The sequence below is a fragment of the Kwoniella shandongensis genome, chromosome 2 (assembly GCF_008629635.2).
Source record: "Kwoniella shandongensis chromosome 2, complete sequence".
Lineage (NCBI taxonomy): Eukaryota > Fungi > Basidiomycota > Tremellomycetes > Tremellales > Cryptococcaceae > Kwoniella > Kwoniella shandongensis.
Genome location: NC_089288.1, coordinates 477,721 through 492,052, shown reverse-complemented (window position 1 = coordinate 492,052; position 14,332 = coordinate 477,721). Strand labels below are relative to the sequence as shown.

Sequence of the window (14,332 nt, the reverse complement as noted above, 5' to 3'; positions counted from 1 at the left end):
TATGTATCAATCTGTCTGTGAATGGGTGGTGGAAAGCGATCTCTGTGTATGTGTTGATGCAGTGCTACGATGTGTTTTGATTGTAGAAAGAACGACGATGAAACTATTCTACTAGTGACGGCGAGGATTCACTACGCGACCGCTCCGGCTTTGAGTTTTCGATCCAGAAATAATACAAACAACGCGGATCCCTATTGCTCAACTTCGGTAAAACCGTGTTTGTGTTTGTATTTGTCTGCGCGATTCCAAAACCGATATGTCGATGGCGATGCAAGCAAATTAAAGCAGTGGAGTGGTGTTTGTGCGTGTGTATATGGATAAAGAGAAGGAAGAAGAGTTAGTAAAGGTATGCAGAGTGAGTGTGAGAAGGATGGTGATAGTGTAATGGTGAACGAAAACAAGGTATAAACGGGGGTGAGCCGTGGGTGGGTGAATGGGTACGGTATTACGCCGTGGCCGAGGATGAGGGGGAGAGCGGATCTGTGCGTACTACTACTAGGGGACTACTAGTCTCGTTTTGGTTTGATTTGTATTTTTTTTGCTTACGCCGATTCTCTGACCCACAGCATCCGTCGGCCACCGCGTACATAACAGCTAGACAAAAGAGGGGGTACTAAATAGATAAACGGGGATAATACTGCCTGATCCGGGAATTAGGATAATTGTTTGTAAGCTTGTTTGGTTGGCGGCGTTCCTGACCCAGACAGACTGACCTGAACGACATATCCCACCGACCCCAGATCTTTGACGCCGCGTCGTCGGTTGAGACGGATACACCGAGCTCACTCCTGTCTATCGAACACCCAGAGCTTCATATTTGGGACCGAGTGCCAAGCAGTGTTACACCGAGGCAGCAGATGACCTCCCTCTGCATCTGTGCGACGGAGATTTGGACAGTAGCATTCATTATCGTACCGTCATCCGTACAACTGCCAATCATATTGAGATTCAACACCCCAAAATCCCTCAAGACAAGTCGTCACCCCTTCCCCGTCTACACTTCCGTCTCCGCTACTATTCAGAGGGAACACGTCTTCCTCACTCGTGTAAGCTTCCCAGGCAGCATTGCTCGTGCCTCTCTTCTCGACTTGTATGTTCCGAGCTGTAGTGCCTTGCGATAACGATGATGGAGGCACACAATCGCGTTTTCCGACTGATGGATTAGGATCTAGGTGATTGATAAATGAAGACCAGTAGGTGAAGATGTTGTCTTCAAGTACAGATGTGTTTGAAGATGGATTAGGCGCTGTTCCGAACGTGGTGTAGATATCGTCCTGCGATCGGAAGGTCATCTTATCAGTCATCATCTTTCCGATTATCTTGACAGGTACGGTACGAACCTCGTGACACACTCTCCCTTGAGTGGAGCAGTATGATCCATCATCTGCGTTGCCAGGATACGTCGCACCTTGTTCCCATTCTCCTACCCAAACCTTGCCACCTGCCGTAGCCCACTTGCTTGCCACATCCCGATTGGGACATTTCCATATCCCATCCGTCACTGCCTTGTCAAAGGATTCTCTGAAAGTGTCTCCACGTGCTCCATAGCCTGTCTGGTTCGGTAAAGCGTAGTGGCTGTTTGAGACGACTGATTTCGCCCGTTGAGGGCCGACCAGCGCGGCGAGTGTGGCGTAGTATGTGTTTGGGTCTATTGGAACCGGTTTGGCGAACATTCCTTGAGCAGCCGAACCACCTTCGTTCTTAACTGTCGTGATGAGCAGGGGTAGGTTCGATGGAGGGAACGTTAGTGTAGATGGGTCATCGAAGAGTTGTTTGGTGGGGTCTTGGGGCAGTGTCACAGACTCGTATGTTGGTCGAATAGCTAGAATACACAATCAAGTCAGTCTGTGATGTTCTCCTAATCTGCATTGAGAAAAAAGAAGTCCGCATACGCTCAGAGATCGGCAGACCTTGGACGGAGTAGATGACAGTCTCGGTCAACTGCGTCTGCGCTGTGATAATCTGCGAGACTGGGATCGCTCTGAGACAGTCCAAAGTGGTACACGACGCGAGAGGCTGTTGGGCGAAGAAAGTGTCCCGAACACGAGCAGTGATTGATTGCGTTGCGAAGCCGTAACTCTGCCAGCGGAAACGTATCGATGAGCGAATCACTCATCAGCAATAGATGCAAAGAGCAAGCTTACCATTGGATCCGATTGCAGAATTGCTGCTCGGAACAACCCCTTGGCAGCGGGTGACCCCCAGAGCGCTATGACCGACGAACCCAAATTAGCTCATGTGTTCTTCCAGCATGTCGTTCCGACAACCCACCTCTAATCAAGCTAGCTCCCGAACTTTGTCCTCCGATAGTCACCTTGTCCGCATCTCCACCTACGAACCTGATTCCTTGGTTGATACCTTTCAAAGCAAGGATGACATCTCTCAAACCTAGATTTGGGTCGGTCCATGCGGCCGCGGAAGATGGGGCGAGGAAACCCAACACGCCTAATCTGTGGTCCGAAGAGGTCAGAGTAAGCGGTTGGTATACCTTGTCAAACGTGGGAAGGGACTTGGGGATGGAAGGTGAACACATACCTGTATTGTAGAACTATAACAATCATATTCCCCTTGGTGGCAAGTTTCGATCCATCGAGTCCTGGAGCCGATGCCGAACCTTCCATAAACGAACCGCCATGTACCCTGCATACCAGTCCTCATTTCAGTCAAAAGCACTTCCACTCACCAAGGATGGAATGCGGGACTCACCAGACGAATACTGGAAGGGAGGAAGAAGTGTTTGCCGATTGGGGGATGTAGACCGTTGCAAAGAGACAGTCTTCAGATATGGAAGAACCGGAGGTGTATCCCCCGGAAGGTTGGGGACAAGCGGGTGGTAATTCAGAGAAAGACTGGTTGCTGTGCGGTCCCGTAGACATGGTGAGCACCTTGACCCACTCAGCATGCTGTTTAGGACTTCGTCCAAGATACCAGCTGATCACTCACCTGATGTCCCAGTTGATCGAACTCTCGCCCCATCTTTCTGCCTTGGCATATTCTACAGTATATCGACACGCTCCATCGCTCGTTACTGATCCTTTGACTTCAGTATTCCAGAACGAATAGGTACATGGTGCGCTCTGATTGATGAGCGAAGGGAGAGCGAATGCGCTGCTAATAGTTAGACAGGGGAGAAGGGAGAGAAGGAAGGGGACCATCATCATGATTTGGGACAGTTTCGGATGGAAGAAGGGGTGGTAACGAGAAGAAGATGGTCGTCAAGGGGAAAGAGAGGGATGCTTGATGAGTTGTAGTGGTGCAAGAGTTGATAGCTTGATCATGTATTGAGTGTTGATGGTCGAATCCTCGTTACAATTCCTTGTAGCCTAAGTTACACAGCGCCACACCGTCAAGCCGGAAACAGATCCACGAATCTCTCCTTCTCAGTCGTCGAAGGGACAAGGTGTGCAACAAAAGGACAAGATCATCATGTATATGGACTAATTCAGAGAGACGTATACTATGGGGTCGAAGGTTGAGTGATAACTTGTGTATCAGGAAGAATAGGTGAAACATGTTGATCTCCGCACAGCGCGGGTCAGTGCGGCAGATATACACTTTCATATCCCTACCCTCCCAGCCGCTTCTGCTTGAGTAACACCCAACGCGCCCAATGTACCATGCCTCGCCTCCCGAGTCAGTGAAGCTGAAGGTACATGTACACGACAGCGCTGGGTTCAGCGTTTCGAGAACAAAAGATGAAACGTGTTGAAGAAGCAACATTCCTGAACAGCGGTGCCTGATATTCGCCGTGGCAGTATTGTATACTGGGTGTTTCACAAAGACGGCCGAGAGAAACGTGACGCTCTTGCTTTCTCAGCCTGCATAAGTCTAATGGAGGAATGGATATCGTCTAGTGAGCAGAATATCATTGGAAAATGAACCGGCGAGTCTAGCGGAATCTTGGCTAGCGGTACTCCTGTTCACTGATTCAGAGTTACCTAACGCCATGTGCCATCGCCATATCCCGAAGCTTGATAAGCTGATGCTCCAAGATTTGTGTTAACAAAGAGTTGAAGATTAATAGCTATTATGTGCATACTGACCAATCCTGCATGATGAATCCGAGCCCAACTGAGGTGTATGCATGCAAGGTGTGCGTCATATGGATCAATTGCTGTGTGGCTCTGTTCGTGAGGGCTTCAGAGCGCTTTGACCGCCATGTTTGCGATAACAACGTGGCAATAACAGACAGAAGCGTGAGACCCTCCTTTCCCCTTTTGATGTTCTTTCTTGCCAACATTTGGTAGTGGACGTAGTAATTCGAATGTTGCCTTACATCCACTGATAGTAGACCTCTGCCATTTGATCTTCAGGCGCGAGTGGATTGCCTTGAGTAGGTTTTGGTTAGTTGATCGATGAGGGACAAGAACATCAACTAACGGTGCACCCTTTCCTTCCTTCCTATCCCAGAGAACCGAGCACACACAAAAGTTGCAATGTCGCCTCATCCTAATCTGCCCTACCTACCGCCAGACATCCTCCATCGTGTCGTCTCCCTTCTCCCCCTTTCTTCATGCTACGCTCTCGCACTCACTTGCCGATCCCTCAGACCTCACGGCGAAGAACACGTATGGAACAAGATCAACCTCAATCGACATTATCGACTTCCTCGAGGAACCCAAGAATCGTTTCGCAAGTGGGAGACGCGAGCCCACGCCGACTTGTTATTCCTCTTCGAATGCTTTCGGACCGATCCTCATCGGGTCACGTACGTCCAAGAATTGACCCTGGACGTTCGACCTCGTCATTCCACACTAGTACTTGAACTTTTAGGACTGGTGGGACCGTACTTGTCCAAGCTGGTCATTGCTCCACAAGTGCCATATCAACATCGTGCAGTGGAAGATGATGGATCCGATAAATTTTGGGATCAAGTCAATCTTCTCAAGGGAAAGCTGGACTATCTTCAAGAAATGAAACTCCGAGTCGACCAAGGCGTTTTACCCCTCGAGCTGCTAGCTTTCGCAAGCCTGGCACCGAATCTGCACACACTCCATCTCCATATCATGGAGAACAAGCACAGCGATCCTTTGCTCCACCATCGCAAGAAGATTTGGAAGGGACTCGGAGATAAAACGATCAGTCTACCCAACGTCAAGAGGATTGTCTTCACTTTCGCCACCTCCATACCTCAAGAGTACTTGGACATCCGCCATTATGCACCAAGTTTGCAGTCGATCGGCCTGGTCATCAATTCTTCGAACCTCTCCGCGACTACTTTCCGACAAAAGTACCGTCAAGCTAGCGATCCGACTGACATCGACTGGTCCTTCCTCGATAAACTCGGTCAGTGCGCAGGCATCACAACCGACTCGTTGTACTGGTTTCATGGCGATCTGGCATCTTTCAAGCAGCATGTGCCTTATCAGAGACTGCAATCGTTGAAGAAGGTGATGATAATGAACTCGACTGATGGGATTGATCGGTATGGCAGAGTAGAGGTGAATCTCGTGTTGACGCCCGTCGCGATCGGGGTAAGCTGACGATTACGACGGTATGCCCATAGGACTTGGATATTCCTCCCTTGCCCCACCTCGAGGAGCTCACCATCCGAGTAGGCAATCCCAACACTTCACCGATCGAAAAAGGACCAACGAATCAGTTGGAACTCAACACCCTAACCTCTCGAGCGACCTCAAGAGTTCAGCCAATCGCTCCAACCTTCGTCGCGTCGCTTAGCGAGACACCGAAGCTGAAGAAGATAACTATCCTCTCGCCCGAGCTGATTCCTATCGCGCCCCTGGCGATTGACACTGCCACGAGAAGGGCAGTCCGCAACAGACCCAAAATTCTCGATGAGCTCCTCCACACAAACGTACAGGCGTTCATTGACCGCTTTTCGGCATTCGATGACGGTTCAGATGCGATTCACGTTCGACTGTTCTCGAACGGTGTACCATTCGGCGAAACTCTCAGCTCTGCAAATGGGATCACGAATCCGTTGGGAAGTACCTTCCAAGACCAATTCGGGAATAACGTGACTCAGAGGTTCACGACGGTCGACCGGTCTGTTTGGCAGAATTTACTGGCGGTCGATGGCAAGACTGTATCCAGGTATAGGGCAGGCCAAGTCCTGGGCACTCACTTGAGAAACAGATGCGTGCGACAGCCCTCGAAAAAGATTAAGATCGATATCGACCGTGGCCTTGCTTGACCGGCTGGAAGCGGCGTTTAAACCAAGTTCCTCCAAGCCTGGCATCGCTGCCAAAACATTCTGCACCCCGTCCGCTTGAGCATCTTATCGAGCAAAGTTGTTAGCGATGTCCTCCACCTCCTCTTGCCTACTTTCGCATTGCGTGACTCCCTATTCTCTCGTCCATCGATTGTACTATACTTAGTGTTTATTCTTCGATCAGCAGAATGTCTTCGTCAGCTCGTCCACGTTTCGACCCTAGTATCAGTACTCGTAGTGTCTATATCATCCATGCATCATGTCATCATGTCCGATCCTTCATCTCGTACTCTTCCACTCCTCTCGAACTTGAACCCGCATCTGGGACCCGAGGCGGATCATCGAGCAACGCTGTCCCTTGTTCCAAGTTCGGTGTCCAACCTATATCCAACTCTGATCTCATCTCCCTCTTCACGCACAACTATACAGATGTCAGCTATACCAATCTCGTCCGTGAGATGGGGGGAGGCCAGCTCACGTATTCTGCTGAGACGACCATGATCACAGCACCTATGGCTTGGACGAACCAGAAGAAGAAGGACGTGGGGAATGAGGAGGAATAATATGTGGTCAAGATGAAATGGTTGAATATCAGTGTGAGGGAGAAGTCGAGGATGTGAGTCGGTCTGCGAACGATGAGACACAGCGGTGCAATGCTGCGTCGTTCAAGGGCGGCACGGTCAGTCTAAGACATGTGGTGATATGAACGAGGGGGAGAATCGCTGCTCACTCTATAGCAAAGGTCAATAGTGAAACACCACCTATGACCCAACCTCTCTTCGCATCAACTCCATAATCCCACGGATCCTCATCGGCCTCCCTCCCCACTGCTTCCATACCACTCCCTACTTCCCCATCACCGATCTTCACACTCCCAATCTCTTTCCCACCTGCCCATGCCCCACGTAATTTCTTCCACCCTTCTACACCTGGGAATGAAGATTTGGACACTGTAGGTCGGGCGGCCAGTTCACGCCAATCAAGAATGTGGGCTACGGTCGATGGACCCCCCGAATACGATAGTAGGGAAGGAGAGGTCAGTGTTGAGAGAAAGGGAGGGATGAGAGTGGATAGTGTGAGATAGTGTATCGTTTGTAATGATATGATCTGTGCGCTGAATGTTAGCGTAAGGACAAAGTTGGTGGAGAAGGATAGGTTGACAAACTTGACATATTATTCTGCGAAAGCTGTCAGCTTTGAATTCAAGCCGGAATCTCGAAAGACCACTCACAGAACTGGATCCCAGCCTTGTACACGCATCTTGTCGCCCAAGCCACCGTCACTGTTTTATCTTCGTCTGATGTGTGCAAATCGTCATTCGAAACATCAATGGAGACGCGATCATCATGTTGTTGTTAAGAGGTGTCGGTGGTGATGATCACGGACATTGGATTGAATTCCGTGAAGTCAGCGAAGAGCGAAGCTTGAGCTCGAGGAGATCTTTGCGTCACCACTTTACAGGACGTCACTCGTTTACTGAAATACTAGACTTTGGATTTGGACCTTTTCCTTCTTCACTTACGATCTGATCAACAACACCAAAAACGTCCATTTCCGCCCTGTAGTGAGCTAGGGACTGGGGAAAACCTTCCAGCAAAGATACTGTCCCTCTTGCTCCTTTGATCGATCGCCATCACCTTCCCTATGGCTTGATCGATAACAGAACGAATATTTCACCATGTCGGCAAATACACCCATCCGACCTTCACCTATTGCACCTCCCCAAGCACCTGGAACTCGACCTCCCCCTCCTCCCGTCATACCCACATCCTATCTTTCCATATCCGAACAACGCATATTCTTTGCAGCTCTATTCGGGTTCATCGAAATCTCAAAATTATGGGATACGTTCGCTCCTCTCATCTTGACTGATCCGGAACCAACATGGTCATCCTCATTAAGAATACAAGGTCCCATTTCCGTGATCGGGTGGAGTGCTGCGGAGATTTTGGGGATATGGGCGGTGTCGTTCTTGAGAATACCGAGCTTGTCACCGTCGTATAAGCAGTTGGGGATGTTGGCAATAGGCAGTTTGACTGTCAATTGGCTATCATGGTTGTTATTAGATGTGAGCTTCCGAGTCCTTGAAGATGGAGTGGGAACGCTGACAATATGGGTCAAAATTGTAGCCAAGCAGAGTACTCGTTGGCCTCAATGTCCTCTGTGAGTGTCTGCAATGTCCTGGAGTTGTCTCGATTCGAGCTGATTTCGCGTTCGCACTGTATAGCTCCCGCTGCCCTGGGAGGTGAATGGTATTGGAACTGGTACTACAGAGTAAAAGGATGGAGCGAGCCTTCACACCTCGAGGGTGTTCACAAGATTCGATTACTGCCTTTCAGGTGGGTCACCGTTGTAATCATCGACACAGGAACACACTGACTTTTCTTCAACAGCACCGCAACCCTCAACCCTCTATCTCTTACCTACTGCATCCCACCCGACAACTCACAACCCCTCTACATCCCCGTCATCTTCAACAACTCCATTCCCGACGAAGTGTCATACTTCATTCGTTCTCTTGAAGATGGTCAAGCGACAGTGGAGAAAGTCTCAGGAAGCGCGATGAAACGATCACCATCCCGACCCCCTCGATTACGGATCACCGACGGAGACGACGATGTGGAGGATGGAGACCCAGAAGAACCAGATACCGACCCACTCTCAGCTCTCGTGCTTCAGACCAGCGGCAAGTCGGTGCACGGGGAAGAAGTGGACATCTCAAGATTACCCTCCGTCAAACCTGTTGACTCGATGGCTCTCGTGCCTAGAAATCTCGCTTCATCGCAGAATATCCTTTTCATCACAGTCAACAAGCCTAGTGTCGTCACTCTCAAGAGCGTAGTGGATAAAAGAGGAGACAGGTTCCACATCACACCACATCGCGAAGCCGTTATCATTGAGTGTCCCACAGGCGGCAAATTCGTTGATGAGGAGAGAGCGGGAAAACTTATCCTGAAAGAAGACAAAGCGCAATCGGCGGAACTTCGATGCGTCGGCGATGAGGAAGTGGCCAAGTTCCAAGCTCGAGGGGTCGGACCTTTGAAAGTTGGATGGAAGAAGAAGTCAAAGGACAAGGTTGACTCGGGACTCATCGAAGGGATCGAAGAGGATTTGGAACCGATTGACAAGCTCGCTCTCGCTCGAAGGGATAGGGTATCAAAGACTCATACTGTTCCCCTCCGTGTCTCTCACTCTCGACCCGGCACGTATACTCTCTCCTTGACGTCCGTCACCGATGCTCTCCATAATACCTATAATCCGTCTGGACACTCTGCCGAGAAGGTGTACAGTGTCATCGCTCGTCCTTCGATCCGATTCGACTGTTCAGCACCCGTCCAACTACTTCTCAACCAAAAGGCATCCTTACCGGTGGACGTCTCCGTCGAAGGTCCGTTAGAACAGGAGCTGGAAGTCACCTATCAGTACAAGTCTCTTACTGGAGAGACGTCGACCAAGAAACTAAAAGTTACGAAGAAGAGAGCAGATATCGTCGTTTCGGAACCGGGAACATATACTCTCCTCGATGTCGAGGGACCATGTAGTGGAGGGATTCTGGAATCCTCCACCTGCACAGTCCAGCTTGTGCCATTACCGACAATGGACATGAGCGTGACAACTCTACATGAATGGTGAGTCACGAGCTGACTCGTCGAATGAAGCTGACAAGGATATAGCGCTATGGATGTTGGTGCAACTGCTGCTTTCGACTTCACTGGATCGCCTCCTTTCCGTCTTGAATATACCGAGCAACGAAAAGGCGGACGAGCGAGGACCTTGGGCGAGACCTTCAACTCTCATCAAGGCGCTATCGTTCTCCGGCCAGAGCACGAGGGAGAATACACTTATGTGAGTTCACGTAAGCCGGACCATAGCTGACAAGGCAGACTTTCACCTCCATAAGCGATAGAAGGTATAGACAAGTCAAGCTTGACAAGCCGCCTATCAAACAGACCGTACACCCCCTGGCCAATGTTGATCTGGTGGGATCACTCGCCAATACCAGACGGCAGACGTTATATGCCTGCTCTGGTGATGTCGTGGATGTGGACGTCGACGCGAGGGTGAGTCAACGGTTCTCCGGTCTGGACGAGTTGAAACTGATCAGCATTGTAGGGAATCGCTCCGCTTAAACTCGCCTATTTGAAATCATGGGGAACTCGATCTGAGAACATCACCATTGATCTACCTAGCGGTCGATCAAAGGTCACAGTACCAGTCCCGTCCGAGCTCGCAGCAAACTCTGGTGCTTCCGGCAAGTTGTCGATCGCACTGCTCTCCATAGAGGATGGCAATGGTTGTGTAAGGAAGATCAGTACCCCCGCAGTGGAAGTCGACATCAAGAGACAGAAGGTGAGTTGACGTCATGAAACGAAAGCTGAGAAACAGCCCACTGCGAGATTCGCGAAGAGCCAAAAGGTGGTAGTCACGGAAGGCGAAGTAGCGAGAGCGCAATTGAGACTCACCGGAGAAGCGGTATGTCCGTTGATCTCATATCAAGGAATTTACTGATGATTCGCTTAGCCCTGGGAGGTGACATATGCTAGTGGTAATACCGAGAAGAAGATCACTGTGCGGGATCCAAATAATCATCTTAGCTTCAGTGACAAGGGCATCTATCGACTCGTCAAGGTAAGCGAGTCGTGACATCATTAGTCAAAGGACCATTATTGACTTCTGGTTACAGGTCAAAGACGCGCAATGTGAAGGTGATATCTTCACTGCGGACTCGACCTTCGAGATCGACTTCAAGCCTCGTCCAATCGTGACACTTCAGGAACTTGGTGCGATTTCTCGCCAAGGAAGCGGATACAAGCACAAGGGTCTCTGTGCCGGACAAGAGGATCAAGCTGCTCTTCGATTCACGGGCCAAGCGCCCTTCGAACTTGGCTATCGATACACTGCCGATGGTCGAACGTCGAAACATATATTGAAGAGCGCACAAGAGACCGGCATTCTGCATCTGGCTACCGAACCGGGACATCATCGATACGACTTTATGACCCTTGCCGATGGCAATTACCCTCAGACGGACGTGTCGATCGTCCTGGAGCATGATGTCCATTCTCGACCTTCTGTAAGCTTTACGAAACACAATTCGCGACCAATATGTCTTGATTCCCCACTATCGAGCGATGCCAAGATCCACCTGAAGGGTGTAGCACCGTTCAAATTGTCACTCGCTGTTCGCAAACCAGCTTCAACGAGCGTTACGACACACCAAGTGACTGTCAATTCGCATGATTGGACTTTGGATCTGCTAGAACATGAGATGAAGGAGATTGGAAGACACGAGGTGATGATCACTCGTGTGGAAGATCAGAGCGGATGTGAGCAGGTCGTCAATGATGAGGATGAGTTGAGGACGACCGTCGAGGTGGTGGAGAGTGCGAGGATCGTAGCGGTCGATGAGAGGAGAGACCTTTGTGTAGGAGATAGTCTGGATTTCTTACTGCAAGGAAAGGCACCGTGGACAATTGAGTAAGTTCGACATTTTTGAATGCCTCGTATCAGCAACGGGAGCACGCATTGGGACGAGATTAATGAACCATCTGCTCTAGGTACGAGTGGCTGGGGAAGAAGCACAAGGTAACCAGCTCAGCGTCTCAATTCACAAGACGTGCAGAGAAGAAAGGAGTGTTCGAAGTCAAGTCGGTCGCACTAAAAGATAATCAGGTGAGCATTCAATGTGTTTGAACCTCTCATTACGTGTGCAAAGAGCTGATGCGAGCATGGCTGGGTGGCAGTGCAAGCGACAAGTAACAGATATGATCAGGACTGTCCATCCACTACCTTCAGCGAAAATCACAGAGGGTGAAGATAGTCTCCGAGAAGGTGAGTCGCGACGGTCACATACAGGATCACAGGGCCGAGCTCACAACGCTTGTATTGTATGACAGGAGACGAACCGGCCGCATTCCAAGTTCATTTCACGGGAACTGCTCCATACTCTTTCACATATACTAGAAGTGAAGACGTAGGCGTGACCGCTCGATCCAAAGTTGTCGAGACGCAAGTGAGCATAACCCCTTTTCAAACTAAAATGAGGCCTTCCTTTCTTTGCTAACACACGTGCACGTGTTGTCTTAGACTATCGCGGACATCTGGGAATCATCATATACAATCTCATCCTCACTTCCTGGAGATTACGCAGTGACTTCTGTCTCTGACAAATATTGTCGATACCCGCCTATCACAAGGACGAATAAGAGGATGATCGAGTAATTATGTGTTTGTGTGTGTATGCATTGCATGGGTTTCGAAAGTGTTACAAAAGTGCCAGTTGCGAGTAATATGAAAAGGTATAGGTTGTGCAAGGTATGTAGTGTATGTGTTTGGCTATTGTCCCGTCCAGTGTCCAGAGGAACGATTTAAGCTTGTGAGGGAACGGGGATAAGATCAGCGAAGAAAGTTGGAGCTTGGGCGAGAAGACGAGGGTATTCGACGGTATTGACTGATGGTGTTTGAGTTGCGAGCTCGATGAAGATCTGCTTGACTAGCTCTTGAAGAGGTTTCAGCGAAGCTACCAATGTTCAGGTTTTACGATCAGCATCACTCCGTCCATGCGAATACGTCGAAAGCTTACCAATGTCTGCTCGGTCATCATCGTCATCATCTACACCTTGTCTCTCTTTCATCTGAACCCACAGCCGACTCAGGATATTGAGTATCTGACCTCTCCACCTTCCAATCCTTTCTGTAGCGCGAACCGTTCGCATGACGCATAGTAAGGCAGAGAGGTTTGCTCGGAAGTGGGGTAATACAGGTGAGGTGGGTGGATATTGAAGGGGTTCCAAAAGATGAGGTATGATCGTCTAATCGGGGCACACACATAACATCAACGGTATCAGCACGACATTCGTATTGACGGAAGGGAACGTGGGTCTGACCCACCTTGAGCCATCGGACTATCCCCGTTCCCAAGACCTCACATATCAATTCCGTCTGTTCTGCAATATGCACCAGAACTACTCTACCCTCTACTCCAGATGGAGCATAGATCCACCCTTGTACCAAAGCCTTATCTACAATCTCCTCATATCTCTTCGTTCTCTTCTCTCCTTCATCCGTACATCTCTTGACCAATTTCAATGTGATCTCCAATATCCTTTTGAGAGGGGGATTAGAATGTAATGATAAAGTATGGATGAGTGAATCGACAAGTAATTTATCGATACCCATCCTTCGCATGACGGTCGGATCCAAGTTATCCATCCATTTCTCAAAGATCAAAGCTGCCTTTTCCCGCCAAGAAGGTTCCCAATCGTCCATCATCACCAAAGTAGGAGGTAAGATCATCCCGATATTCCGCTCAATTTCGATTTCTGACATATGCGATACCGACCAGGAGAGTAAGTTGGAGACGCCCCATGCGGAAGAGGATTTGAACGGCTGGGAGTCGTGTAAGTCGATCGTGGAGTCTTTACCGCCTGTAGGACGAGTGAGTGCACGATTGGCAGCGGAAAGTGAAGGGTGAGGGGAGAAGTACGGTCGGAGAGTTGGGAGAATATGTTGTGGTAGCATTGGAGAGAGGCAGGAGGTGATACCTTTGAAGAGAGATATGTTAGGGTCCGAGCTTTTGACTCTGTGCGATAACAAAGTTCAGGCAGCTCACCATCTACGACCTGACAGATCTGGGGTGATGTCCACGGATCATCCCCGTACAACCGTAAGACATTCCCGAAGGTCGCAACTTGCTCGTCCACCTCCACCATTTCCCAATCCGCTAGAGCAGCTTTGGCTGCTATATCTTGAACGATACCCAAAGCTCTGTGTCCATATCGTTCTAGCTGATATTGATCTAAACAAAGGGGTCATCAGCTGGCGAATCTTTTCGAAATTTCAAAAAGCTGGTCCAGCCCACCTGGTGTATGAGCCATATATTCTGGCAGAAGTCCCTCGGGAAGGGCAAGCTGCTTCGCCAGTTCCTTGATTGCTTGTATGAGCTCGACATCAGAGCTAGGACCAGCGTCTGTTTCGTCTGTGATGTCCTCGACGATGGCCATGGCGATTTCGATAGCGGGTGATGTGGAACAAAGGGAGAAGAAAGAGGAATGTTATTGCTCGCAATCATTTCGAAGGAGACTTCGTGAGGTGGAGGGTAGCCCACTTTCCCACGGTCGGTCTCCGGATTCCCCTTACTACCCACGCTAGGTGCGACAC

The 14,332-nt window shown here is 49.7% G+C and overlaps 5 protein-coding genes across 5 annotated transcripts; 2 read left to right on the top strand and 3 right to left on the bottom strand.

Annotated features, from left to right (window-relative positions):
- Positions 1 to 917: 917 nt before the first annotated feature.
- On the bottom strand, positions 918 to 3,161 carry CI109_100868 (uncharacterized protein; the record flags this gene model as incomplete). The annotated part of the gene is made up of 8 exons (XM_032007243.2): positions 918 to 1,274; positions 1,341 to 1,822; positions 1,893 to 2,079; positions 2,145 to 2,209; positions 2,272 to 2,450; positions 2,536 to 2,640; positions 2,707 to 2,856; positions 2,944 to 3,161. The coding sequence occupies 8 exons, from the start codon at positions 3,159 to 3,161 to the stop codon at positions 918 to 920; spliced, it is 1,743 nt and encodes a 580-aa protein (XP_031858475.2).
- Positions 3,162 to 4,436: 1,275 nt separating this feature from the next.
- On the top strand, positions 4,437 to 6,233 carry CI109_100867 (uncharacterized protein; the record flags this gene model as incomplete). Its single annotated transcript, XM_032007242.1, has 3 exons — positions 4,437 to 5,441; positions 5,507 to 6,054; positions 6,110 to 6,233. 3 exons carry the CDS (start codon positions 4,437 to 4,439, stop codon positions 6,231 to 6,233), a joined length of 1,677 nt encoding a protein of 558 aa, XP_031858474.1.
- A 204-nt stretch (positions 6,234 to 6,437) lies between these two features.
- CI109_100866 (uncharacterized protein) lies at positions 6,438 to 7,432 on the bottom strand (the record flags this gene model as incomplete). The annotated part of the gene is made up of 5 exons (XM_032007241.1): positions 6,438 to 6,593; positions 6,651 to 6,828; positions 6,903 to 7,279; positions 7,338 to 7,350; positions 7,404 to 7,432. The coding sequence occupies 5 exons, from the start codon at positions 7,430 to 7,432 to the stop codon at positions 6,438 to 6,440; spliced, it is 753 nt and encodes a 250-aa protein (XP_031858473.1).
- A 418-nt stretch (positions 7,433 to 7,850) lies between these two features.
- CI109_100865 (uncharacterized protein) lies at positions 7,851 to 12,394 on the top strand (the record flags this gene model as incomplete). The annotated part of the gene is made up of 14 exons (XM_065966855.1): positions 7,851 to 8,240; positions 8,302 to 8,335; positions 8,400 to 8,511; positions 8,566 to 9,801; positions 9,847 to 10,018; positions 10,123 to 10,233; positions 10,286 to 10,522; positions 10,580 to 10,645; positions 10,694 to 10,801; positions 10,857 to 11,650; positions 11,731 to 11,845; positions 11,917 to 12,004; positions 12,070 to 12,185; positions 12,260 to 12,394. The coding sequence occupies 14 exons, from the start codon at positions 7,851 to 7,853 to the stop codon at positions 12,392 to 12,394; spliced, it is 3,714 nt and encodes a 1,237-aa protein (XP_065822927.1).
- A 146-nt stretch (positions 12,395 to 12,540) lies between these two features.
- CI109_100864 (uncharacterized protein) lies at positions 12,541 to 14,175 on the bottom strand (the record flags this gene model as incomplete). Its single annotated transcript, XM_032007239.1, has 5 exons — positions 12,541 to 12,692; positions 12,756 to 12,984; positions 13,064 to 13,716; positions 13,785 to 13,970; positions 14,034 to 14,175. The coding sequence occupies 5 exons, from the start codon at positions 14,173 to 14,175 to the stop codon at positions 12,541 to 12,543; spliced, it is 1,362 nt and encodes a 453-aa protein (XP_031858471.1).
- Between the last annotated feature and the right edge of the window lie 157 nt (positions 14,176 to 14,332).